The sequence below is a fragment of the Phyllopteryx taeniolatus genome, chromosome 9, assembly GCF_024500385.1.
Source record: "Phyllopteryx taeniolatus isolate TA_2022b chromosome 9, UOR_Ptae_1.2, whole genome shotgun sequence".
Lineage (NCBI taxonomy): Eukaryota > Metazoa > Chordata > Actinopteri > Syngnathiformes > Syngnathidae > Phyllopteryx > Phyllopteryx taeniolatus.
In genome coordinates this window covers 26,697,714-26,713,650 of record NC_084510.1, presented here as the reverse complement: position 1 = coordinate 26,713,650, position 15,937 = coordinate 26,697,714, and the positions used below count along the sequence as shown (strand labels likewise).

The 15,937-nt window shown below is 43.4% G+C and overlaps 1 protein-coding gene across 1 annotated transcript; it reads left to right on the top strand.

Moving 5' to 3' along the window:
* Positions 1-432: 432 nt before the first annotated feature.
* On the top strand, positions 433-15,841 carry nudt3b (nudix (nucleoside diphosphate linked moiety X)-type motif 3b). Its single transcript, XM_061785255.1, has 5 exons — positions 433-756; positions 2,480-2,590; positions 9,705-9,749; positions 9,852-9,936; positions 10,649-15,841. The coding sequence occupies exons 1-5, from the start codon at positions 658-660 to the stop codon at positions 10,843-10,845; spliced, it is 537 nt and encodes a 178-aa protein (XP_061641239.1). The 5' UTR covers positions 433-657; the 3' UTR covers positions 10,846-15,841.
* Positions 15,842-15,937: the final 96 nt, after the last annotated feature.

Genomic DNA, 15,937 nt, shown 5'->3' with positions numbered 1-15,937 from the left:
AATAACACATTCAAACAATAAACAGTGCACTCACCCATGTATATATATATATATTTTTTACCCAAAACAGGCCTTTTCTATATTTTAATGGTATTAAAATCACGTTATTAATCGTGTCACCCATCATTTATGAGATGTTTGAGGTGGCGCTGTCCATTACCTGCGGTGCTGAAACTGTTGAATCAAAATGACGCCCCACGCCACCTTTATTTTGAAACAAGAAGTAGATAATATGGCATTTATAGTGTCCAAAATCGGGTTTACGTTCATGCTAGGCGCAAACAATTGGCCGTTGCAAGGGAGTTGGAACCAAAAGTGTCCGTTTCCTCCACCGGCTCACTCTGGTCGGCATGTGGTGTTGCGTTTCCCCCGCTATTCGCCGCCCCTATTCCCGAAGGCCGCCTACGTGACTTCCGTACGCTCGCGGAGCTATTAAAGGGTAAACTACGTCGTGGGCGTAGTGGCACCTTGTAATGGCGACCGTGCCGTGGCTGCGCCGAGCTGTTTGAAAATGAAGCGGAGAAGAAGTTATTTCTATTAAAGTGAAAACGCCGAGGTTCCCCCCGCCCGAGGAGGACTTTGCGTCGACAAGCGTCGCTTTTGAACGTGGTCAACTTAGCCGTGCTTTTTTTGAACGCCTGCGCACCCCCGTCCGCAATGATTAAGCTCAAGTCAAACCAGACCCGGACGTATGACGGGGACGGCTACAAGAAGCGCGCCGCCTGCCTGTGCTTCAGGAGCGAATCGGAGGAGGAGGTGAGTCCGGGGATGTGGCTCTTTTGTCGGGCCGCGCTACCGTTAGCATTAGCAGCATTAGCCTCAGCACTAACTGTAAATGAATTTATTCGTCAACAGGGTTATGTTATTTTTACAGGTTGTACCCGCCACTCACTTGTATATTAGTTAGTCTCTTTAACGTTCTATGTCATTTTCTTATCATTTGATTTTGCCGAGTGTTATGTAAGCTTCTTCAGTATCAGGGATTTTTATTTTTATTTTTTATACACTCTAGTAATTCGCCACCGTTAGCTGCGAGCTAATGCTAACGGTGGTTCCGTCGGCCGGCCGGCCGGCCGACCGGCTCGGTCGACTGGCCGGGTTGTTATGATCTGTGACTCGTTGTCATTCAAGCGGTCGTCGGGGTTGACTTAGCGTTGATAGTCATCTAATTATCCAGCGCGGCTCCTCTGTTATTAAACGAAGGTAACCGCTAGTGCTATTAACGCAACTGCTACTATTTATGCTAGCCCTAGCCGGTAGACAACACTGAAGGTAATGATGCGCGTGATTTACATAACCTTGTATTTGACGTTGCGAGAGTATTTATCAGGCGTTCATGTGATAGGTCCTCAAGCCCTAGTTTGTTTTGATAGTGTTTAGTCACTTAATTTACTGTCGCCGTCGCCACCTGTGTGCGAAAGCCGCAATTGTGTTGAGATCAGAGGCGATTCTGGAGGCTGATGGCCAGTCGATAAGTGAGGTGACAAAAGAATTCTTGACAAACTCTGCACTTAAATCGAAATACAGATACCTCTGAGAGGGGGGGAAATCCAGTAGAGGTACTGATTCCTTTTACTAATTCAAAAAAGTAGCTACGCTATGACCAGCATAGCGAGGAACCTAATCCAGACAGTTTGAAATCCTGAGACAAACTTCATTGTTGCCAACATGAACTATCCACACACACACACACACACACAAGTGAATTGTAACCATGTGGCATTACATCGATAAGCTGCCGCACATTCTGATCCATACTTTCAACTCCCAAAACATGCCTGCACAACAATCCTGGCGTAGTGAGCAGTTACTCGAGGTGTCAGAATGAATCCAAATCATTTAAAATTGTCCAAATATTCAATATAGTAAATAGTCTGATTTCTGTAGTCTTTCATGAAAGCAGACTGATTATCTTTTGTTAAATCAAAAGACGATACTTGCAAACATCTGCTTTTACTTTGGAAAACAATGTTGGAAAACATTTTCCCCAATTTTCTGACATGCTACGGACCAAACCAACCAGTATCTGAATCATAATCAATTTATGGGGGGAAAATACTTAAATCTATTACTATGAAATCAAACTAGTAGCCCTTCACATTAATCCATGCCCGAGAAGTAGATCTGTTTCAAAAAGGTTGGTGAGTACATCACTCCCTCTTGTGTGATATTGCGTAATTATTTCGCATTTGTTTTTGTTTAATCATTAAACAATGAGAACCAAAAAGAATTGCTTAAAATACAGTAATCCCCCCAAACATTTTGCAATAACTGGTAATTTTTTGAAATTCGAATAATGTATGGAATCTCTAAAAATATTCGATAGTGATAGACCTAATCCACACACAAGTGATTCAACATTCTGTCCCATACTTTCAAATTGCAAAATCTGCCTGCATAACAATCCTGACCTAGTGTGAACACGCAGCATTCATTCAGCCACCGATCAGGCCATTGTGTATGTTGAATGATTTTGCAGGTGCTGCTGGTGAGCAGTAGCAGACATCCCGATAAGTGGATCGTTCCCGGAGGGGGCATGGAACCTGAGGAGGAGCCCAGTGTCGCTGCTACTCGGGAAGTGTGCGAGGAGGTGGGTTTTCGCTTCGGATGCCGTAATGATTTCATCTGTACTGTCGAATGGGTTGACTAGAGAGGGAAAAGGTTCACAGGTCAATTTAACGCCTGTCAACCCTCGATTTGGTTGATGTTCAAAACTATATTTTCCCTTGGATGACTTAAATTTGTAATAATTAATTCCAGAGACCACAACTGTCACCATCGTCAAACCTTATGTTAGCAGTATAATTGTTTAGTTAGTAGTGTCAAGTGTATTGAGCAGAGAGGGGGGAAAAAAACATTCCTGGAAAAGAAGTATGTTTTTTTTTTAGTACTTATTTTTAGACACATTATCTTTGTTTCATCAAAATAGGACATTTGCAAACGTATTTTACTTTGGAAAAATGTAAAAAAAAAAAAATTTCTATTTTCTGACATGTTACGGACTAAACCAGTAACGGAAACATAATCAATTCGTTTGTATTGTCTGTGAATTTAAAAAAAAAACCATTTTTAGAATTAAATTCATCAACTAATCGGAAAAAAGAAATCGACAGATTAGGCGATTCCAAAAATAATCATTAGTTGCAGCCCTACAAACTGCACAGGTAAACTTTACAGCAGTCCGTCTTTGATTTGGTCCACCTTCCGAACTACATTTCCTATTGAGATCAATATTTGGTTTCATTTATTCCAGATGACACACCATCGCTATCACAGACGTTTTATTGGGCAGCATGTTGCAGATGACCTGTCTGCGGCTAGCGTGAGAAGCTAACATGGCAGTCTACGTCTTCACTTTGTGACCCGAATCAAAGTCTTTGTTCACAAAAAGATGGTCAATTCTGGCTTTATTTGAAGGTCCAATAAAGCCAACAGAAATTAGACACCTTCTAAAATAACACCTGTAAGAACCAGTACTTGGACAATGATTTAAAAGAGTCTGCTTGCGTTGCCAAAAAAAAAAAAAACTGAACCTAAAATACAGAAAAAGCTGACAAAGCTGTATGGCGTTCGACTTTGGAGTTTTTTTTTATATTGGGCCAAATACTTTACAGTTAAACCCTGTTTGAACTGCTGTGTTTGCTTGCTCAGACAGAGCCTAGCAACATGTCGCCAGTGCCATCGTTGTCATCATGTTACACAGCGCTGCTTGGGTGTCAAACGAGGACAGCGGGATTCAGCTCGAGCCACCTTGTGCAAATGTTTTTTAAGTAGCGAGCTTTCATTTTTGAGATCGCTGGGTTTTTTTTTCCGACCCCATCATTAGTCATTTTCGAAAAGGATTAAATACCAGGTAACCTTAACGCAATCTGTTTCCCGGAAGCTTGTTTGGGATTGAAAATTGTCGCCCTCATAGAGCCCTTGCAATGTTTAGAAAGTTACATTTGAACTGAACCACTGATATAAACTTGTTAATATAATCTTAAACCTTCTTTAAACATGCTAAAAGTGCCTCTATAGATGTGACTCGCTCATATTTTTATACGAGTTAGGCAGTGTACACCTTCTCAGCTGGTATTGGCTTCAGCTCACCCATGGCCCAAATGAGGACAAGCCCTGTGGAAAATGGATAGATGGAAATCAGACTGCAACGATTCATCAAATCATGCAAATAATTCAATACAAGTAGGAGCAAAATCGATGTCAGCTCGTTTAATATAGCCTACCGTCGCTAGATGAGTCAATCAACACCACGAGGTAATGGGTTGGCCAGGTAACAGTCAGCCCACTCTACATTCTCATTCGCTGACGCCCACATCAGTCACCTGGACAGGCCCCACCTTTTAAAGTCGTACATATTCAAAGTCGCAGATACTACAGTAGAGCGCATGGATGGTGACCCCAAGTGGACACAAATAATAGTGCACCTCACATTCACATTATTGTTTTTAGTCATGCAAAACACATTTTTGTCTTATTACTCGGATTAATCAATGGGATAATTGGTAGAATACTCGATTGTAAAAATATCAGATAGCAGCAGCCTTATATGGAAGTTTAAAAAGAAGTTTACCACTAAGGAGTCATTGTAAAAGTGGAATTGCAGACACATTTCACAGCTCGTCGCAAGTTAAAATCAATTCAAAATCCGCCTTTCAGCCGCTACATCGATGCTCCGCAACACTAGAACACACTCGAGTCATAATGCTTTTCATGCCCTGTATGGTTTTTTTTTTTTTTTTTGTCTTCTCATGTTTTTCTTCACATTTGGTCGAGGCTGCGTTGGGGGGGAAAGAAAGCCAAAGAAAAAGCTCAACATACACCTTCAATGCGGACTGAATTGCATGATGTTAGGGGCGTTCGCCTTTTAAGGTTCCGCCGTATTGGCTCCTTTGTTTGGAAAAGGGCAGTAATTAGTAAACAGACGGGAGTCTCCCCTTGAAATCGATATTCCACCTTTGGGACCCCCTTCATCCGTCACCTAAATGCAGTATTTCTGGAAGGTACACGCTGTTCACACTGTCGGCATTTTGATCGGAGCGAAGACACCGAATCCTCTCGCCCGGCTGTCTGTCATTTGGCACCATATAAAGCCCATTCTCTGTGCGCGATCCAGCACAATAACGGATGCTGATATCATCTCTCATCCTGGCTCCTCCTTGCGCGCGCGCGCGTGTGCGTGTGTGTGGGTGGCTTTGTTTAGTTGCAGGATGCTGCCGGCGTGCCAGAACATTTCCACTCGGCGTCGAAAACCTTGTGTTTGTCAGCTTTTATACAAATGCCGCTCCTGCCTCGACTGTCATTTTCGAATGACTTTTTTATCTATGCTAATTTGCAAGAACATCAAGGCGACTTCCCAAGCAGTCCGCCCGTCCGTAATCTCTGTTTATGCTCGACCGCCGCACACCCTCACCCCATCTCAGCATGCACACGACAACGTTACATAACTTGAAGTTTCGCCTCTATGCCACGCGTATTATGAGACGAAGCCAGGCAGTCTTTATCCTTGTGACCAGGTTTGGCCCCCAACTTCATCCTGTCGGCTGCCCCCCCCCCCTTACCAAATGATCTTTCTCAAAGCCTGAAGGGTGCAACACTGACACCGCAAGTGCAGTCAACAGTTATTTATAGATAGTAACTGGAAGATTAAGAAGCAGCAAAAAGACTGACCCGCTGTTCACCTCCTGTCAGAGCCGACGTCTACCTCGCCGATAGGTTTGGGTTTTATGAAAGAGAGGTCATCGCTTCTCTTTGGTGAACCTGCCCTTTTTTTTTACATTTATTTGTTTTAAGTCTCTTCTAACAGTTGGGCAGTAAATGAGTCGGCATGAAGGCATTTGTTTCATCTTTTAAAAAAATCCCAATAAGCGGCTGGGATGAGAATCAGCACCTCCAAATCTGAGACCGTGGTCCTCAGTCGGAAAAGGGTGGCATGCCCTCTCCGGGTCGGGGATGAGATCCTGCCCCAAGTGGAGGAGTTCAAGTATCTTGGGGTCTTGTTCACGAGTCAGGGAAGAATGGAACGGGAGATCGACAGGCGGATCGGTGCGGCGTCTGCAGTGATGCGGACTTTGTATCGGTCCGTTGTGGTAAAGAAGGAGCTATTCCGAAAGGCGAAGCTCTCAATTTACCGGTCGATCTTCGTTCCTACCCTCTCCTATGGTCACGAGCTGTGGGTCGTGACCGAAAGAAAGAGATCCCGGATACAAGCGGCCAAAATGAGTTTCCTCCGCAGGGTGTCTGGGCTCTCCCTTCGAGATGGGGTGAGAAGCTCGGTCATCCGGGAGGATCTCAGAGTAGAGCCGCTGCTCCTCCGCATTGAGAGGAGCCAGATGAGGTGGCTGGGGCATCCGATTCGGACGCCTCCCCGGTGAGGTGTTCCGGGCACGTCCCACCGGGAGGAGACCCCGGGGACGACCCAGGACACGTCCTTCGGCTGGCCTGGGAACGCCTCGGGATCCCCCCGGAAGAGCTGGATGAAGGGGCTGGGGAGAGGGAAGTCTGGGCGTGCCAGGTAAAGCTACTGCCCCCGCGACCCGACCCGGATAAGCGGTAGAAAATGGATGGATGGAAAAATCCCAATAAATTAACTGGTGGATTGAACTCATGCAACCTGATCCAAGTTAAACACAATTTGTTCCATTATGTTGTTTGACTTCCAAGTAGTTCTCATTTAAAACAGATTTTCCCATAGGAAAGTGAATTTGTCTCTGGTCATAAAACATTTAGTAACAGGCAACCATTTGAGTAACATTTTCAAATATTTATCAGTCATACAATTAGTAGTGAGAGATGATAACCTCTGTATAACAAGACAAAAAGGAAAAATACTCATCAGAGATGCAATGGAGATGGGTTTGCATATTGTCGCCAAGATGTATATTTTTGAGAATGAATTGGAGTATATTTATGTACATGTACTAATGGTTGTGTTGTACAGACAAGTCCACTTGTTTAGCGCATAATGTCGACTAGTCACTGATCACGTGTTTTGGCTTGAGGAGGCAGAGCCGCTTGTAGCAACAGATGAGTGCACTGGATAAAATGTGTCCGTCTCCTTCATTGATTTAAATTGTCTTTTGATTTCTGAATGTGCAGCTTTGGTAAGTGAGGGAGAAACCATAAAGGGTGGAAAAGGCAGGCAGGCTCAAGCAGCATTTGATCCACACTATCAATGGACGGAGTGTTGGGAATTATTCCACCGCACACGTGGAGTTCTGTGATTATTTGCATCCCTCTCTCCATTTTCTATACAGTTTATGGTGATTAGGGTCGCAAGTGTGCTGGAGAAACACTGCAACTTCCCACAATGCAGAACCTGCTACTGTGGTGGGCCCAGAACAGGACAGGTTTTCTAGTTTGGCCACATTGCGCAAAATGTTACCTTGCCTTCCCAAATGTTTTTCTCTGGCTGGAAGTACCGTCATTTTGTATAATGCAGATTTCTTTTACCCAACACAATTGTCAAAAGTGCGCATTATACATGGGTATAGGAGAAAATGAAAAAGACTTTCACATTTTATAAATGTATGCCGCCATCTAGAGGTCATGAAAAAGCTGTACACTTTCATTCCACTACGCCACCGCCCGCGAGAGGTTATGAAAAAGTTGTTCACTTTGTGTCAAACATAAATAAAAACAATACAATGATTTGCAAATCATGTTAAACCTATATTGAATTGAATACACTACAAAGACAAGATATTTCATGTTCAAACTGATAAACTTTGTTTTTAGCAAATAATCATTAACTTAGAATTTTATGGCTGCAACACGTTCCAAAAAAGCTGGGACAGGGTCATGTTTACAACTGTGTTACATAACCTTTTCTTTTGACGACATTCGATAAACGTTTGGGAACTGAGGACACTAATTGTTGAAGCTTTGTAGGTGGAATTCTTTCCCATTCTTGCTTGATGTACAGCTTCAGCTGTTCAACAGTCCGGGGTCTCCATTGTCGTATTTTGGCCCGGTGGACATGACGTCCACAATTTCCAAAAACAATTTGAAATGTGGCCTCGTCGGACAACAGAACACTTTTCCACTTTCCGTCGGTCCATCTTAGATGAGCTCGGGCCCAGAGAAGCCGGCGGCGTTTCTGCATGTTGATGAATGGCTTTTGCTTTACATAGTAGAGTTTCAAGTTGCACTTCCGGATGTAGCGCCGAACTGTATTGACTGACATTGGTTTTCTGAAGTGTTCCTGAGCCCATGTCGGTTTTTGATGCAGTGCCACCTGAGGGATCGAAGGTCAGAGGCAGTCAGTGTTGGTTTTCGGCCTTGCCGCTTACATGCAGTGATTTCTCTCGATTCTCACTTGTTCACAAAGAGGTGAACCTCGCCTCATCTTTGCTTGTGAATGACTGAGCAATTCAGGGAAGCTCCTTTTATACCCAATCATAACACCCACCTGTTCCCAATGAGCCTGTTCACCTGTAGGATGTTCCAAACAAGTGTTTGATGAGCATTCCTCAACTTTCTCCGTCTTTTTTGCCACCTGCCTGTCCCAGCTTTTTTGGAATGTGGTGCAGCCATCAAATTCCAAGTTAATGATTATTTGCTAAAAACAATCAAGTTTATCAGTTTGAACATTAAATACCTTGTCTTTGTAGTGTATTCAATTAAATATAGGTTGAACATGAGTTGCAAATCATTGTATTCTGTTTTTATTTATGTTTAACACAATGTCCCAACTTCATTGGAATTGGGGTTATAGCATGCCACTTAGAGGTTATGAAAAAGGTGTAGCCTACACTTTCATTCCAACATGACAGGGGTACATATGACTGCATATTTGTACAATTGTGCTCATAAGTTTATATACCGAGGCAGAATTTGTGAAATATATATATATATATATTTTTTTTTAATACAACTGATGACTGAACAACAAACATCATTAATTTCTTTATGGTTATGGTTTTTTTTTTTAATGATAATGCTTTTCTGAAATGCTTGACAGTTTAATTTGAATCCCATTAAAATAAAATTTAATGTTTCACCTGGTCCTTCATGTTTTCTTAAAAGAATACACATCTTACAAATTCTGCCTGGGTAATCAAACCTATGAGCATAACTGTGTGTTTTCTCATTTACTATAATAATAGTACGGCTGTGAATTTCAAAATAAGAACAATAAAAAGAAAGTATTATGTGTTCAAATAGTGTTTCACTTCAGAATAATTCTTTGAAAAAAACTAAGAAATTGCAGATAATACTTCATGCTTTGATCATATGGGTAGAAGCAAAATCATGCATTGTAAAAATGCATTATACATGGGTTGAAGGGTTTTCCAGAATTTTGAGGTCAACTTGGGGGTGCGCATTATACACGAGAAATTACGGTGCTATCAGACGACAGCCCACATTGAACCTCTTGTGTCGTAATGTGTACTGTTTGTTCTGCACAAATTTGATGAATGAGTTGTCTATTGTCTTTTCATTGATTAAAAAAAAAAAAAGGGAAATTTCTTTGCAGTGCTCTATGTTGTACAATTGTTTTTTGCACATATAGAGACACTGCTGTGGAAGATTGTGATAATTGTTTTCAGTAATGTATGAATTATTAAATAGCCGTCTGACAAGGGATCTACGGTGTAGCCCGTGTCAGGTTATTGGAGTCTGAATGCCTGAATGCAGCAGCCAGGATGATCAGTTTTTCTAACTGGGAGGTCTGACTGAGGTTTTAATGTTTTTATTCGCAGGCGGGCGTGAAAGGGACGCTTGGTCGCTTAGTCGGCGTGTTCGAGGTGAGCCCCTGTTTATTCGCCATTGATGTTTGGCTCATTAACGCTGCGTTGTTGAATAACCTGATTGTTTCCTCTTCCCCCTCCACACACACACACACACAGAACCAGGAGAGGAAACATAGAACCTTCGTCTACGTTCTGATCGTGACGGAGGTCCTGGAGGACTGGGAGGATTCGGTCAACATTGGTAAACGGCACTGTTGTACTTGTGGGATCATTGCTGCTACGTTACCCCTTTTTCTTGATGATTTCTCACAATAATTATAAAAACAAAAATAAAAGATTTAACAAGATGGGAAACAGATAAATATTAATATGCAACACTAAAAATCTCTGCCGATTTTTACATTTTAAAATGATCATTTCTACAATATTTCTAGGAAATCGGAATGTCCCATCATTGGTGAGCTATTTTTAGAACAGGCCTGTGGGCTAATAATGTGATCCTTGGGCGGGGGGGGGCACCATGTAGGTGACCCTTGTGCTAGGTCATGCACTAAGCAGTTAAAACCATATTTAAAGGAGGAAAAAAAGTCTCAATGTAAGCAAGGTGGAAGTGTGATATCTAAATTTAAAAAAGTGTGACAGCAATCAAATTAACTGTATTGAGCACACATCTAATGATATGTGGTCGAAGATGTTGAACACATTGTAGGCCTGTATTGTTTTCCAAGCAGATCAGGGAGGAAAAATCACTCTAAACGCACCCCACACCACAGGATAATTGTTTAACGAGACCTATGTTCATGGAGTCTTTGCGGACTTTGGTCGCAGAGTAGGGAAAATGCTTCCATTTGGTCTCATAATTGGTATGCGTGTACCCCGCTTTAGGCTGCGCAGTTAGTCCCAAGCCTTTGTCTTGACGTGTATCTCCACCGCTGTCTCTGTCTCGCCAACAGGGAGGAAAAGGGAATGGTTTAAAATAGACGATGCCATACAGTTGTTGCGGTGTCACAAACCCGTGCAGGCCACCTACTTCGAGGCTCTCCAGGAGAGCTGCCTGACCAGCAACGGGACCCCCTTGGTGGCCACGATAGGCGGGGAACTCCCCCCCGCCTACAGCATCAACCAGAGCTCCGTCTCGGATATCAGATAACTAAAAACCCTAACTGAACACCACCCCAGCCACCGCCCCCCCTCCCCGCCGGAAGCTTTTGGCCACCACTTGCGCTCTTACTCTTCTTCTTTTACTCTGTCTGCTTTGCCTTGCCAAGTCCTCGGCGCCGCCGCTGTCTGGATGACGAGTGTCGGCGGAAACACTTTGTACATTTTTGACCTATTTTCTTTTTGTTTGTTTTCTTTTTACTGAACCTCGTTGCATGAAAACAAAAAAGGCCTCCCACCCCTGCGATGCCCCCAGCGTGTTAACTGAATGCAAAAGAACTACTTTTTACTGTTGTCATGTAAAAGTGTGTATCTCTCGTGCTTAAAACTGAAAAGCTTGTGGTGGTCCTCCTTTTAACAACGTCCCCTCATTTTTGGTTTTCCTCTCCGTGCCCCCCTTACCTTTTTTGGCTCCTTTTATTGTGCTCATCAGACTATAGTTTGATCCTCTCCGGGACTCATCTCACTCTTGCACGGTGCACATTCACTCCGAAAAGAGAGTGAAAGAATGTCAACATAGCTTTGCCTTTGGCCGTATAATTCTCTTTTTTTTTTTTTTTTAACTCTCTCCTGTGATTGACTGAAATGTCTTCCGCCACACGCCGAAGGTCAAAGTACAAATATTTCAAAAACCATGCAGCACATATCCTGTTTTCCCTCCTCACGTTCAGTTTGCTTCAGTTGTTTACGTTAGAGGTGACTTTAGCGAGCATATTTCCTTTTTCTGTTGTTTTTTTGATGAACTTCCATCCCATTGTATTTACACAGATGCCAACCCGGTAGGCCGAAGGCTGTACTCTGCTCCTGACGTCCCCGCCCCCCCCCCCCCCAAAATAATGCATCCTGTATTATCTTGCTTGCATCTTTGCGTGTCGTGTCACACTGGACACACAATACACGCAGATATTCGTGAAGAATCAATTAGATCTCTGTGACGTCGGGAGTGGTACCAAATTCGGCCTCCCGGGGGCATTCTGGTGACATGGAGAGGGTCTTTGTATTTAATCTGCACCCCACCCAATTTGACATTGAAAGTAAGTGAATCAATGATGCTGTCTTTGGCAAGATGCAGCGCAAACAAGCCTTGTACAGTGTGACTTTGTTTTGAACATGTAAAATGCTTTTTGGATACTAGTTTGTTATTGTTTCTTTGTCTCTAATCGTCTAGCAAGAGTCTCTTTAGCCGTGTCACGAAAGCTGCCGGCTCCATACTGTGAAACTGGAGGCCCTGTTGTAGATGAGCACGGAAGAGGATTTTATTCTAAATTGTTTATTTCTATACAGATCAACGGTGAGCATACAAAGGTGTCATTTGAACTGAGAATGGGGATCGATGAAAGTGCCAGTCAGCCATCCGCGCAACGTTAGTGAGGCAGAGATTGAAGATAGAATACCCACCACATCCTTAATTCCAACCAGTGACTGAACAGGCTAAGTGGTAGAAAATGGATGGCTATTGCACCAGAAAGCGACCACCCCTGAGTCCACTGTGGTTTCCTATGAGAGGGTTTCTGTCACTGGTCCTCCACCCCGAGTTTGAAGTCGATCCACGCATTTTACGTCTTATGAGGTAGCATCAGACGCGTGACGGTGGCCGTGTTAAGGTGGTTAGCGGAAATGCCGTATGAAAGGTCCCGACGGGGACGGAGGAAGTCGACCTGCTGGTTTTTCGACTTCGGGGATAGTGTCACAGGTAGGATGGCAGCTGTGAGAAAGGGGATAGAAGAAAGATGCATCGTCACTGTGTGGACGGTGGCGTCACAGACTCGGGTGTCGATGTGCAGATTTCACAATTTCTGAGCTTATAACGGAGGCAGAACAGCGCTTATGTTAAAGGGTAAACAGCGGAAAAACGTGTCACTGCTGTGTGTGCAATGGGGTGCTGAAGTCGACCCGCTGATTTTTCCGGCTGAGGTAGTAACAAGCGTGATGGTGGATTGTGTTAAAGGTAACACAGGTCTGTGTGAAAGGTGCTGACGCAGTACTGAGGTGTAGAAGTCAACCTGCTGATTTTCTAGCCTTTGGGATTGAGGCAAGACAGCGGAAGGACTGTTCACTGTGAAATGCGGTGCTAAAGTTGAAGTTCTGGTTTCCCATGTACAACCCCAATTCCAATGAAGTTGGGACGTTGTGTTAAACATAAATTAAAAACACAATACAATGATTTGCAAATCATGTTCAACCTATATTTAATTGAATAGACTACAAAGACAATATATTTAATGTTCAAACTGATAAACTTTGTTTTTAGCAAATAATCATGAACTTAGAATTTGATAGCTGCAACACGTTCCAAAAAAGCTGGGACAGGCTCACTGTGTTACATCACCTTTTCTTTTAACAACATTCAATAAACATTGGGGAACTGAGGACACAAATTGTTGAAGCTTTGTAGGTGGAATTCTTTCCCATTCTTAGTTTTGATGTACAGCTTCAGCTGTTCAACAGTCCGGGGTCTCCGTTGTCGTATTTTACGCTTCATAATGCGCCACACCTTTTCAATGGGAGACAGGTCCGGACTGCAGGCAGGCCAGTCTAGTACCCGCACTCTTTTACTACGAAGCCACGCTGTTGTAACACGTGCAGAATGTGGTTTGGCATTGTCTTGCTGAAATAAGCTGGGGCGTCCGTGAAAAAGAAGTTGCTTGGATGGCAGCATATGTTTCTCCAAAACCTGTATGTACCTTTCAGCATTAATGGTGCCGTAACATATATGCAAGTTACCCATGCCATTGGCACTAACACAGCCCCATACCATCACAGATGCTGGCTTTTGAACTTTGCATCCATAACAGTCCGGATGGTTCTTTTCCTCTTTGGCTCGGACGACACAACGTCCACAATTTCCAAAAACAATTTGAAATGTGGACTCGTCGGACCACAGAACACTTTTCCACTTTCCATCATTCCATATTAGATGAGCCGGATCCGGCCCAGAGAAGCCGGCGGTGTTTCTGGGTGTTGTTGATAAATAGCTTTTGCTTTGCATAGTCGAGTTTCACTTAGTTGCACTTACGGATGTAGCGCCGAACTGTATTGACTGACATTGGTTTTCTGAAGTGTTCGTGAGCCCATGCGGTGATATGCTTTACACATGGTCGGCTTTTGATGCAGTGCCGCCTGAGGGATCGAAGGTCACGGGCATTCAATGTTGGTTTTCGGCCTTGCCGCTTACATGCAGTGATTTCTCCAGATTCTCTGAACCTTTTGATGATGATATGGACCGTAGATGATGAAATCCCTAAATTCTTTGCAATTGTACATTGAGAAACATTGTCCTTAAACTGTTGGACTATTTTCTCACGCACTTGTTCACAAAGAGGTGAACCTCGCCCCATCTTTGGGAAGCTCCTTTTATACCCAATCATGGCACCTACCTGTTCCCAATGAGCCCGTTCACCTGTGGGATGTTTGATGAGCATTCCTGAACTTTCTCCCATCTTTTTTGGAACGTGTTGCAGCCATCAAATTCTAAGTTAATGATTATTTGCTAAAAACAATAACATTTATCAGTTTGAACATGAAATATCTTGTCTTTGTAGTGTATTCAATTCAATAATGGTTGAACATGATTTGCAAATCATTGTATTCTGTTTTATTTATGTTTAACACAACGTCCCAACTTCATTGGAATTGGGGTTGTAGTACCAGAGGCAGACTGGCAGCTGTTCGAGAGGTTTAGCAAAAACATGAGTGAAAGGTGCCCATGTGGTGAATGAGTAAATTGTGCAGCTTATGAGGTGGCATGAGAGGCAGAACGGCGGCTATGTGAAAGGGGATAGCGGAAAGACACGTCACGCCTTTTACTGTGTGTGGAAGTTGACCCGCAGATTTCCCCACTTCTGAGGTAGTATCAGGGCATTATGTCAGCTGTTAGTAGAAAAACGTCTCGCTGGTCTTTGTGAAAGGTGCCGACATGGAATGGGGTGCTGAAGTCTCCTTGGTAATTTTTCGGCAAAATCGGAGACATTATGTCGGGTGTGTTAGCAGATAGATCACTGTTCTTTGTGAGAGAAGCCCCTGCGGAATAGGGTGCTGAAGACAATTGGTAAATTTTGCCGCTTCTGCAGTGTTGTTAGAGGTGGAACGGTAGTTCTATGAAAGGGGATAACAGAAAGCTAGACCAGGATGTGAAAGATGTTTCAAAGGCCGTTGATGGAAGCCCATCATGTGAAACCACACTGACAACCTGAAACCCTTCTCCTGCATCTGGCTCCTTTCAGGCCTCTGTGACGAGAGAGACTGAATTTAATTGACTTCCTCAACCAGTAAAAGTAGCAGTCTAATCAGAAAGGCGCGGTGGCCAAAGTCTTATGTTTACGACGCCCCTCTCAGGATGTCATAAGGTTTCAGCGCTTCATTTGAATGTGCAATCAAGTCGCGGAGGGCAACGACCTCAGGCACGCCCCGCTGGGAAGAAAGAGTCTTTGGAGGGCTGATGCTGACCGGTGTCACGAGGCTACTTGATCATTCATAAATCTGTCATGTTGGCGACACGAATATTTTGAACATTGCAGACATAACACTTAATCAAGGATGTTTTTCTTTTTTTAATACAAGTTCATCCTTTAGTCAAAATTAACAGGTGGTGTTAAGTGACACCAAATGTTCTTTCTATCCAAGCATGACATGCATCTGAAATGTATTTTATTTAGGGTAGTGTCAGCATTACCAAAGGTGATAGTGCAGTTGTGTCGTAATTGGCTCCATCTGGTGGCCAAATGGGTTAAACATCACAAGAGAGGATTGTACTCATTTGCCTGCTGATTCAACACAGACATAAAACTGATTGGAATTTGGTTCCCCACTCAAAAGTCCTCACCATTCCTTCCTTTCAGCCTGGAAGTTACATCCTCGTACGTTTGTGTTTCACGTGTCACTGGACTTTTTTCCCTCCATCCGCTTGTTTGGGACTGTAGAATAAAACCAGTGCAAGAAGACTGAAGATTGTAATATAAATGTGCCAACAATAAAACACCAGTATTTCACCTTCAGCCTCACGTCTCTCTGTCCATAGTCAACTTCCTGATTTTAAGACTTGAGATCAACGGTGTCAAACCTAGGGTCTGCAGGCCAAAACCAGC